Here is a 12,442-nt window from a genome sequence, read left to right as displayed (position 1 = left end):
AAATATCATAAACTGATAAAATCGCTACTCGTTTGCAATTGGGTCGATATGTTGTGTTTGTTCACAAGCCACATGCGCTGAGAATTAACACACTTCGGGCACGTGAGAAATGCAGTAGGTCGACAGCTTTGTGTTTCAGTTAGGGTTAATCATTTTCCTTATTAAAGAACCCCAGAGCCCTTGAAGTCTCTGCTGACACAAGAAATAGATGCTTTTGTGTGGGTTTTTTTAAACTTTTTTCATTGCTACATAGTTAATTTATATATTAATCACGGGGGTGCAAAATAAATGAACCCATTAGTTAGGATCATCTCTCTATGTGTAAGAATAACTATTTAATCGAATCACTGATTTAAAGTAATAAGACGCTTTAGTTTGTAGAATCTCATAAAATAACTATATCTCTTAGAGATATTTGCTGAACAAAAGTAATTTTCTTAAGTATGATATATGGAGAAGGTTGGGAAATCACTAAACCTTGCACACAAGTGTAGCACTTGGCCGGGTAGGGGAGTAAGAAGTGGTTATTCCTGCTTTTACATTGAAGCACCCAGCTTTTTGGGTTGGGTCATCTAATTCCCAAGGCCCTGAACCCTAAACTCCTAGGTTTAGCACTATGCTCTAAGTTGGCTTAATGTTCCACCCAGTAAGGAATGAATAGAAATCTGGGCTGCTATGTAACCCCATCCCTGTCAGTCACTTGCCTGCTTGTCTTGGTCAATAGAAAATAATGATAAAAAATGTATGTTCTTTAATAGAGATCTATATTCCTTCTTGAGAATGCAGAGGAATCATTAAAAAATCAATGAGAATGTTATTATTTGTTATTAAATCTGTAAAGGTTTAGAGTAATTCTTATGGAATTCTATTACGTTTTTATCAAGACTTATTGATTTGATCTTATTAAGTCATAGAGCGCTTTTCCCAGAGGTCAGCTACTTTGGAACATTGGTAGGGTTTACTCTTTCTGAGCCATATATATCTTACAGATCTTAGGACTGGATATCCCCTTTGAAATGCTCTTTTAATTACGAGCAAAACTACCACACTTAGGTTTACAGGAAAACAGGCTTGGCTTGCATGTCCCTAAAATCTAAGAGTAGCTTCTAAATGGTCTTCTGACCCATCCACATGATTGTTTTCCTCGGGGAATTTCACCCCAGAAATGTAGAAACTGTGCTGTCTTTTCTAGAGACCGCACACAGAACCATTCGTAAGTCACTAATTTGTCATTAATTAACTAGAAGAGCTGTGGCAGGGGAGTTTTACTCCATGATTTCCCGGTGAGAGGAGGGACCGGTGGCTCTGCCATCACAGGTGGCTTCTTTTCCTGCAGCTTTGTGCACTTTTATTCTGGAAAACATTAAAAACCATGATAAGGGTCAGACAAGCCGGACTGAGTTATACGGCTGCTGTGACCCGCCAGCCCACAATTAATTTGGTGTGGTTTGTTGCTCGGGGTTCGTCACCATTCTGGAGCATCCTGGTGTGTTTGTTACAGGAGACACCTACACGTATTTTTGTAGTGGGTCTGCATGTAAGCTTTTAATCTGCTTTCAGGCTGTTTCTGGAGATGATGTACTTTGTTTGGAGATGATGTACTTTATGTCTTGGGTAGACTTGAAGGCGAATTGTGAACAGTAGGCTCAGAATTAGGAAAATACATATTATAGTTGGGTCAATAGTTCACAAATCTAATGCAAGGGGACAGATTGACCCCACTCCTAATCCGCTTGCTTATTTGAAAACATCTGTTTACATGCTGTCTATTTTTATCCGGTAGAGGATGGATTGCTACGCTAATTTAGCGGTGCCATATGGTTTTCCTCTGACTCGGTTTCGTTGTGTGAAGTGCCAGATTGAGCCAATTTACCCACCTATTTCAGCGAGAGAAATTGCTGGATGTGGTGCAAGGAACTTCTTTCCCTGTCTTTCAGTGGCCTAGGTATTTACTGTCAGTTCTAACAGCCAAATCAAAAGGAACCGCGTGATTGTGCAGTACACAGAGATGATTTTGTGTCTATGGGAACTTGCTGCTTCTGGGTTTCCACTCTATCCTGCAATACCCATATGGACTGGAAGGGCTGGAATAGATAGCTGAGATTTGCATCTTCAAGGGATTTTCACTTCTAGGATGGCAACCAGCATTTTCAGGTCCTCTTTATGATTGAGCTGCCTTATCCAGGTTTCGGATAATATGTTTGTCCTTGTGCAAGCAATTTGTTTGCCAAGTAAAACTAAAAGTATACTGGGACAGTAATAGAATAAAAATGTAGTAACAAACTGAATCTCCCAGGTCTAAGGAAGGAGACTTCCCCCTCCCAGGTTCAGGGTAACTGATCCCCGTGATTCACAGTTACTTTGTAGGAGTTGTGCTCTCTGAGTTTATCTGTACCTGGGTGGAAGGAAATTAATGCTAAGAAAAAATAAGGTGCACTGATAATGGCCAGATTAGATGAAACTGCCTTTTCTGGAGGTCCGGAGAGGTTAATTAGGAAATCAGCAGTATTGAGCTCAGCCTAATATCAGCTGCACTGTGTAATTTCTTTTCATTCCTTATTGGTGTATATCTAATCCACGCTTACTGCTTATAACACTTTCTAATATGATTCTCTGTTGTACATGTATCTTACCTAGCTCTGTACCTCGCAGTTTGCAGCAGAGTAACTTGCAAGATGCAGCTGATTAAATAAAGTACGCAACGAACTTCTGTGTTTCCCCGCTCATCTCCTGCGGTTGGAGGCGCAAACGTGTGCTGGGTGTTGAGGAATAGATAAACAGAGTATTTGTTCTTCATGCTGCCGTCTGAGCCAGACTTCACCTTTCTCCCCGTCTCCTTCCTTCCCCAGGGTTCGATGCCTATTTCACCTCCCGCACCCTGGAGAACAACAGGAGGAACGTGTGGTTTGCAGAGTACTGGGAGGAGAACTTCAACTGCAAGCTGACCATCAGCGGGTCCAAGAAGGAGGACTCGGACCGTAAATGCACAGGTAACCCCAGCAGCTCGTGCTGCCGAGCGATGCGCAGCTGATGGCGGGAGCCGGGCCCGAGAGAGATTGGAAAAATAAATTGAATTTTTGTAGCTTGTAGAGAAAATGGAACAGCGGCATCAGCCTCGCAGGACAGCAGAAGGAGATAGAATAACTTTTTTTTTATTATTCTTTCTATTTCTTCCTTTTTCTGGTTGCCCATCCTGCAAGAAAATCAGTGTTTTCCATGAAGCCCATTTATTTGAGTGCACGGTGACTTGAGGTTGCTTTGTTAGTTTGTTGTAGATGGAAAATACTCCCACAACTTGTGCTTTGTCACACGCCTGCAGATCAGGAATTGGGCACCTCCCGTGCCCAAGCACCATCTGCCCACAGCCTCACCCTGTGCGTTTGAATTGAGCTCTTGAAGGAAATGCAGCTGTAGGAAAGTATTAGCACAGAGTGAAATGTTCTCATCTCAGGCACCATAAAACGGTTGATCAGGCTTTTGTTCTCACTAATGTTATTTTTAAAAATTGGGTTAAACGCACAGTAACATAGGAAGCACCCTGTCTGCATTTGTGGCTGAGGTTCCTGATGTTCAGCAGCATCTTCTTTGGCCTCTGTTTTTCCTGCTGGCCGACAGTCCCTCTCCTCTTTTCCTTCTGCGAGGCACTGCCCACCATCTGAAATGCCACATTTTCCTGGAGTCACTTCAGATGGCGTGGAAATTCAAGGAATTACTTTTGGTTACAAAGATGCCCACGTAACAGTGGGGCCATTTCATTTTTAACCAGGTTTTGTGTTTCTCCGCACACCCACCTTGATGATGCAGGCAATAGCGTTCTTTGAACTTGGAGCGTTTGCTTTGAAAGGGAACGACGGGAGAGATGTGTTCTTGGAGTTCCCACACCTGAGCAAGTGCTACCAGAATTGCCGGTTTAGTGACCTTGTGCTGAATTAAGATATGAGATTGAGGGTATTTGTATTTCGAAATCTCAGAAATGCAGATTCCACCCTCAAACTGTGTGTGTGGCATGAACCTTGGTCATGTGGGGTTGCAGCATTTGCTCAGCATTTAAAATGCCATGGAAAAGCTTCACCCAGAACATCTAATATCTCCTGGTAGACCAACACCGGCGTGTGCCCCTCGCCTCCCTCCGCCTTCCCTTCCCGCTCCTTAATTTTTCACAGCAGCAGTTTCAATGTGTTATGTTGAATAATTGCCTTGAATTTTGATCAAAGGAAATTCGTTCATAGGAGGATGTGTTTTTACTTTGATTGAAAATTGATGAAAACTTTCCACATTTCACATCGTCTGCTTTTGGTTTCGATTCATGGATGGAGTAGGAGTGTTGTGCCTGGAAACAGCGCAGTTACCGCTGGGAATGCACTGCTGTTAAATTTGGCATTTGGAATCTCCCCAAAGGCTGGAATTTGACTAAAAATCGCTGAAAGATCTTTAGGATAATTTCTAAAAGTGTTTCATCACCCTCATTGTTGATGCCAGTATTTTGTTAGTTGCTCAGGGCCTGTGCCCCGTGATGTGAAGGTCAAAACGATGTTCTGCCTTCCCTCCGTGTAGATTGAGCAGAAACATTTGTTTTTGCTGGCTAACTTACCCTATCGAACCGAAATGCCGCATTATAGCTCGTTACCGTACCAAATGACGTGCCCTGACACCTCCCTTCCCTCCTCTGCGAACTAGAGGTAAATTGCGCACCAGAAAAAGCATTAGCTTTGAATTACATTGCTGGAGTGAGAGTCGTGACATCTCACAAACGTAATAATATTATGAATTATCATCATCATTATTTTAAGATGTGATGGGTAACTTGTAATGCAGCGAGGTGCTGGCCCACAGGCCCTGGGTTTCTGATGGTAACTGTGCTCCGAGCCCAGCTGGGAGGCTCGTGCTCCAAACTGGGAGGTTTGCACCATGCACTTGGCGCTGGTGGTGTCGGTGGTCAAGGAGAGGAGCTGCTCAAGCAGCATCCTGTGGGCAGCTTCATATTGCGACCTGCTGAGATGTTTCTCCGTGCAGAACTACATTAATGTCATTTATATTTATTTAAACATTAAAAACTTGCTCTAATCGGGGTGCGTAAGATGCAGAATGAGAAAATGAAAATACATTTAGCCCACCCCGCCTTATTTCTAGACAAGAGTCAGTACAACACGTTACTGCAATTACTAATGCTGTTTCTAGCGCTTAGTGTGGTGTGGTTCGGGGCATGGTCCAGTGCTGCCAAGGGCACCGGATCGTCCTGCAGGTCATTTTTGGGGGACACGAGCCCTCTCAAAGCAGGACGGACGTGTACAGAGGGGGACCCGTCCCTTCTGCAAAGGGTGTCGCTTCATTCGGGTGCTGCCTCTTGCCCTGGGGCTGCTGCCTCCACCCTCCAGGGATGCTCCAGCTGGATTATAAGGAGACTTCATAAATTAAATGGGGAATCTCATATAACCACTGGAACGGCAAAATAGTTACAAGCATCGGGGTTAGAAATGTCGTTGTTTTACTTCTCGCTGCTTACATGAAAGAATATTAGACGCGTTCACTTCAGTCGTAACGGCCCACACCAGGTTAATGCATGAATATTTTGGGAAAGAGTAGTTTGCAGTACTAGGCATTATGGTAAAAATGGGCTTTCCTAGGGTAGGATTAACAGAAGAAAAGGACGGTCTTTGCAGAAGAGGCCAGCACTGGGGTTCGTAGCTGTGGCTCTGCAACGGAGCCGTGCCGAGTGCTCCACCCGCACCAAATGAGCAGAAATTGTACGGGGAAATATCTTCAGCTGGGTTTATAAAAACACCTCGTAGTGATATCACCAGTTCCGTGAGATTTAGAATTAACAGATCATAAAACAAGGGGTTTTTTTGTGTAGATATTGTCATGAACCAGGTTGTTGGTAAGTTTTGAAGTGATTACTGAAATCAAATATGCAGTGGTGGATGTTGAACAGGCGGCGAACAGCAACCATCAGCGTGATCAGGAGCAATGTCTCAGGGTGGCTTTGGGGTATTCCTGCTCCCTCGGGAGCACCCACGCTCTCCCGTGGCAGGAAGGGGTGTCTGCCAAGGAGAAACGCAAGTATTTGGAGCCCAGCGAGGTGTCTGCTGGGCCAGAGCACCCGCCTTTTACTGCCTGAAAAGGGGATCGCAGCACTTGACTGTTTTCACTTATTAAACAGAGCTTTTAATTCAGATGGCTTTACACTCCAGGAGGCTTAATGAAGTGATCTAAGGGTGATGTCACCTTGGATGTCATTTATCAGGATGTAGATTACTCAGAGAGCTTTTCTAATTATCCACGAGTGTAATGAGTGTGGAGGCGCAGCCCAGGCGGTGCTGCAGGCAGTGACTTGCTCGAAAGAAAACGCTGGGACAAAGATCCTGCAAGATGAAGCGACAGAAATTCAGCCAAAGGGTTCCTAAAAGAGAGGCTGTTGTATCTGGAATTTAAAGTGGAACAAGAAAAAAATGCCTCAAAGGGACCTTGGTCTTGGTTTGCTCAAAATAAATAGTGTCTGAGAAATATACCATGTACCCAAAACGCTGGAAGCCCAAGTCTGGATAGCCAGGATTTGGTGTCTCAGCCCACGTGTGGCACTGCCCTGCAGTTCATGGTGTGGAGAAGGAAGGGGGGGAAGACAGTCCAGGTAATTGTGGCAAACCACTTAATTATCTGTGGTTTGGTTTAAAACTGTACCAGCAGCTGCGTTGGGGGTTTTTTGGTTATTATTTAGTTTGGGGTTTGTTGCGTTTGTTTGTTTGAGGATAAGCGAGCTAATGTAATAGCAATATCTTGTCTGTTTCTCAGCAGCAGTCAAGGTGGCTTGTGCTAGGAAGCCATGCGTTAGGGAAGGAAAAATAACGAGAACCAAAAGATGTAGCAAATAGCAGAACCTGAGGATATAAGAACTTTATTTAAAACTGGACTACAAAAAGTGATCTAGTGCATTAATGGATTAGCAAAGCGCAATTTATTACGGAAAGAAAAACAGTTTTCAAAATAGCCGTCAAAATTCCTCATCTCAGGGAAAAATAAGTTGTCTGAGGTGTTCCAAGTGACGTATGGCAGATGGCCGATATCTAAAGCACTTTTTTAACAAACGCCAGGACCCATGGTGTGCGTGATTCACTTCTGAGAACAGCTTCATGGTGTCCATGGGGGTGAACGTCTGTTGGACTCGCGGGTGTGAGACCTTCACTGCTCATGGTGCCATGGGAACCGCATGGGGAAGAGGGGCTGGGTTTGGGCTCATTCTGCTGCCGCGGCTGTGGGCGCAGAAGATGCTCCATCCTGGTGCTGCTCGGGGCTGGCGCTGCAGGTCGATACAGGTGATTGAGGGAGGACACCGGAGCTCCATCAGAAAACTGCCCGGGGGTCCAGGCTGCACCATCAGCTCTTCCCACCACAACAAGGCTTGTGGATATCGCCGCGTCTGGGTCCTGCAGCAAATATCAGCGATTCCTCACAAGAAGCGGGTTGTGGAGGATCCAAACCATCCACAATTTGTGTTTCTGTTGTGCAAGAGTCTGCAGCTTGAGAACCCTCGTGTCTCTTGTTGCAGGTGTGCTCCACGTGAGTGTCCCTCCACCAGCCCTTCCCAGGCTGCGCGGGGCTGAGCGCTTCACTTACCCACCAATTTTCTGCGTGTGGAGATGATGTTTTTCTGCAGCTGTGCTTCAGAAACCAGGGGGAACCTCATTATCTCTGTGTGCAACACAAAGACAAGTTGGCTGCCTCGTGAGCTCCGCGGTTGAGCAGCCAAGACCATGGAGGTTCAGGCTTTGTTGCGATCTCTCTCTCTCTTTACAAGTTTTTTAAAAAGACAACTTTTTTTTCTTGTAGTGTGTGTTTTGTTTGGTTTTTTTTGTTTAGTGGTGGGGGCGTTTTGGTTGGTTATGGGGTTTTTTGGTTCTTGGTTTTTGTTTTCCCAAATCTTGGCCAACAATACTAGATCTTTCTACCTGACCAAGTCCTTTTCCTAATGCCCACTGTCGTTATCTAGAAGAAGCCCTGCCTAGGCAGCTGTCTTAAGCTGTGATCTAGTCCTAAGCGGCGGTTGGTCAAGGTGCTGATGTGCAGAAATCCTTAACGCAAGGCTGGCAGTCCCGAATCCTGTATACAAATTGTAAAATGATTTTCTTTGGGTCAGACACTGAGCTGGGACCCCTCTCCCAGCTGCCCTGACCCAGGATTTACACGCCCGTGACTCGGGTGGATTTTTGCCCGGGATTCGGTGGCGTGTGATTGATGACACGGGCAGGAGCGAACCCGCTTGTGGTTGTTTCTGGTTCCAGAGATCGCTCTCTGGGTTTTCTCTCCAGGCTCCAAGGTATGAAATGTGTGTTGATGTGTGCGTGAAGGTCTATAATATTTCAGTGCAGAAAGGGTCAAGACTACCATTTATCTTCTTTTGCTTGCCCTGCAAGCTATGAATAAGGTGAAAGGGCAGACCAGGCTGGGAAATTTATCTTCTCAATTTCATGCTGTGGTCTGGGCGGTGGTTTCCCTGCGTTGCTGGTGTCACCCGCCTCTCGCCCCTGTTTCTCAGGACACTGACAAAGTTTCCTCGCTACTGAGTGGCTGAGCTGTATTTTCGTAGCGTGTTTCCATTGACAAATTCTGCTTTTTCTTTTCTTCCTGATGGTGATCGTCTTGCAAGTCGTCCCTGGTCTAGGTTACAGGCTCCCTCTTACATATCAGTGTTCAAGGGGGCAACAAAACGCCAGGCACTTCTCAGAATGAAACAACGTGCTCTCCAACAAACTGGGTTTTACCAAGCCCAACTCACTTTTGGATGTCCACGCTAACTTCTCTGGGCCAACACAGCCACAGCCGTAGCCCAGGGACACCGAGCCTTAGGTGAGCGTGCGTGGTTAGCCAGCCTGGCCTAAATTGGAAACCCAGGCTTTCAGTTCTGTGTTCTTTTTGTTGATTGCACAACATCTTATTTTGTAAATACTTCAACAGCCTTCAGGCTGCCTAAGCACGCCAATGCTAACACACATGAGAAAGAAAGGCCAACCTTTTCTTCTGAAGAACGTGGTGTGCACAGGTTGAGGAGCAAGCAAACCATGTTATGCTCTAGCTTGCAAACTGGCTGCCTGTGTGCCACTCGTTCCAAGCAAAATATTTTCCATATAATATCGAATTGTCCGAGTATACATTGTAGCTTAATGACATCCATGCTTTCATTTGAAAAAGTTAATCTTATTTAGCGTTGATGTACTTCGAAGTATATGTATCTGAAATTGCTAAAAGAACCAACGTTAGACCAGCCTTGAGGAGTTTACTCTTAAGGTAAACTACTTTTATGGATTTCTAAACTCTATTATCTTTCAGAAATGCATTTATTGGAGTCCTTTGTATTTCTGAATTGCCAAGGTGATTTGCTAACAAAGCCCCGTTATTCAGATCGGTTGTCTTGCTGTTTCCGTACATATCCCTCTGGTGCGAACTGCACTTTCACCCAAGTGCTCAAATATCAAGAAAGCTGCAGTTCAGGCCCTGCAGTCTTCAAAAAGTGTTGCTTATGTACATGTGCTTGATCACCAGCTTCACTGGCAATTATTGCTACGGGAAACTGTCTTCATTTGCACATCAGCACCAGAAAGCTGTGAAGTGTCTGATTTACATCAGTGTCTTGTAGCCTGGCGCTGAATTTTTGTGACTGTAGCACTTCAGCATCGGAATAGTGATGAGACCTATTGCATACGTTTTGATAGGGATGTTGAATGCACAGGAAACATCTCGGGTAAGAAAATCAGATCAGCTTTCTGTTCTGCAATCTGTTCTCATATACACATACACACCTGAGAGCAGAAACCGGTACAGCGGGTTGCATCAGTGTAAGTGAGAAAAAGAGCATTATCTGACAGGTAGAAGTGGATGTAGCTTCACAAAACTCATTGCATCAAGGCTTTCTGTAAACTGCATTATTATTATAGTCATAATTATTATTATCTTTATGTAAAGTGTTATTTCTGGTAGGGAATGACAAATTTCCAGCAGGACTTTCTGCTGCATGATGCTCCTTTTGTTTTTCACTCTAATGCCCGTGAGTAAGGACCAGTTAGAGTACAGGGATATATATTTCTGTTTTTTTGCTCTCCCGGGTGAGGAATACATTGTAAGGCATCGTGAGAGCCTGGTTTCCATAGTGTGGTTGGAGATGGTGGCTGATGAGGAGTGGCTGAAGCTGATCACACGCGTGCTGCGTGGGTGCTGGTGTCACCGCGTCACCCCGTGCGGCTGTCTCTGGACTCCCACCGGTGCGGGTGCCTGACTGTGGCTCAGGGCTGTAGCAGCTCGAGAAAAAAAGCCATAATTTTACCTAGCACAGAAGGATGTTGTTCTGTGTTTAGCAGTGGAAACGTGAAGGTTCATCTGCTTTCCCCATGCAAATCCATGGGGATCGGGTTGATGGTCGGGAGGTAAAGGCTTTTGTCTCTAATGAGATCTGAGTTGGGATGGGCTGGGTAGACAACTGCAACTGCAGAGCTGTGTTACTGGATCTTGTATTTCTTTATAAAATGACAATACATGGATTATATTGCAAAGAGGCCTGATCATCATAGTCTGCTTGTTCAAATTACAATATTTACTCCAGCATATTGTTAGTTTGCTCTGCAGCCCTCGTACTCAGCTACTTTCAAATAAAGAGCCTGTTTGGAGAAGCCTCCAGCCTTTACACCTCCTGTGTGTGCAGTGGTGTCAGCAGTGACGCTTTGATCTTGTTTTGGAGAGCCCTGGATGTATGTACGTGTGGGTTAAAGACGGATCTGTGTGCTGCGTGTGTTTCTGGCGTGTTGCGGTTGCACCCTCGCCGCTGCTGGGGCTGAGCTCTCTGTGGAGCGGGAGAAGGTTCGTGTTGTTATGGAATAGCGTATATGGGCACTTACCCACTTACAGACTAATCATGGTAGCTGTTGCATCCGGGATGTCCCTTTGCTGCCAGGCATCAGGTTTCTAATGGTGCTAAACATGCTGGGGATGGATGAAGAGTATATATTTTTGTTAGCACTTAACCAGCTGCTGAATTCTAACTTGCACAAATAATAGCTGCTTGTTTGGTACTGCGAGCATTCTGCAATCTTTAAATTAAATCTCTTGTTAATGATGACTATCACCGGGTTCTCAGCAGTACTATTATGTAAGTTCCTCTGAAAATGTGTTTAATCCCTCAGAAACTGAACCAATGTCTGAATTCATCTAATGTAAGCACCAATGAAGTGGGATTTTGAGGTCTGTCTGTAAGAATTACATGCCATAAACGTTTTCCTTGCAACACTATTTATACATCATAACATATCCCCTACATTCTGTGATGATCAACGAGCCCAGAAAAATCAGCTGAAGGGGGGATGTTGAGAAAATGTGATGTGAAAACGATGTTTTCAGCTCCTTTCCATCCAGGGAGGTGTCAAGTGTGGCCGTCATGGAGATGCAGGCAGCATAACCAGGCTTCTTCAACTTGCGTTGAATTCCTGTGTCTTCTGAAGGAGGTTGTACAGCAGCACTGCTTTCTCTATATAACCTCAGTACTCTGGGCTTAGGGCTGCTTTTCCTTTCTCTGTTGCAGTATTTTTCTCTAGCGAAGCTTTGCCTGGAGCGAGAGCCTTGGCTGCTCAGTCTCTTAGGAATCGTGATGAGCACTTGAGACTCCAGTAGGAAGTGAGGTGAAATTATTTGTCATCACCTTCAAATAGATCTTTTGGGAAAAAAAAAAATGCTGATGTCAATAAATTGCCTTTGTGTTTCATCCTTCTCCTGACATCCCAAGGTACTCCATTGCAAACCCGTGGAAGGAAGGTGCGTTCTCTTGAAATCGCTTTGTGCGCCTGTGCCTGGGGTGGCAGCTGCTCCCTTGCTGCAGAGAACAATGTTGGTTTGTGGCTTCTGAAGATGGGCAAGTTTAAAAAACCAAAAGGCAATGTGTAAAGAACAGGAGCATGGTGTGAGAACAACAGAGATATGCACGTCTCAGTGCAAACGGAGCTGATGTTTCCCTTCTGCTTGGTAACTGAACCTGTGTTTATACGAAGGGTAGAACACTCTCGTTCTACTTGTGTAAATTCATGCATTCGGGGGGGACGGTTACATTTGGCTCCATATCTGGACCTTACCATACAGAAATTCTTGGTGTTTAATACTCAACTAAGTGGCTCTTTTCAGTAGAGTAAAGCGTTCTTGTTACTGGAAATCCTAATAAGCTTTTCAAATCTTCATACTTGGACATTGTTAACATTGGTCTTGGGGTTTTTTTTAAGCGGATTTTGCTCAGGTTGCTTTCACGGCTTCTTCCCTGCTAAAGGTTTTCTTTCTGCTGTGCATTTGGCCAACTGTGCTTCTGGAACTTAATATGCCTAATCAGTATTGTTTGTGTGCAGCGTTTCAATCCCAGGCTCCTTTCCCTTGGCGCGCGTTGCTCTTGCATTGCTAATTTGGTTATGGAGCTGAGCTG

At 44.8% G+C, this 12,442-nt stretch overlaps 1 protein-coding gene across 1 annotated transcript in view; it reads left to right on the top strand.

Moving 5' to 3' along the window:
* GRM7 (glutamate metabotropic receptor 7) overlaps window positions 1–12,442 on the top strand; it is a 240,943-nt gene that overhangs the window by 150,171 nt on the left and 78,330 nt on the right. Inside the window, exon 5 of the mRNA XM_065845743.2 lies at window positions 2,850–2,990. Coding sequence (XP_065701815.1) covers window positions 2,850–2,990 — 141 coding nt within the window. The remainder of the gene's footprint in view (window positions 1–2,849; window positions 2,991–12,442) is intronic.

The sequence above is a fragment of the Patagioenas fasciata genome, chromosome 10 (genome assembly GCF_037038585.1).
Source record: "Patagioenas fasciata isolate bPatFas1 chromosome 10, bPatFas1.hap1, whole genome shotgun sequence".
Classification (NCBI taxonomy): domain Eukaryota; kingdom Metazoa; phylum Chordata; class Aves; order Columbiformes; family Columbidae; genus Patagioenas; species Patagioenas fasciata.
This window is presented reverse-complemented; position numbering and strand designations above follow the sequence as displayed.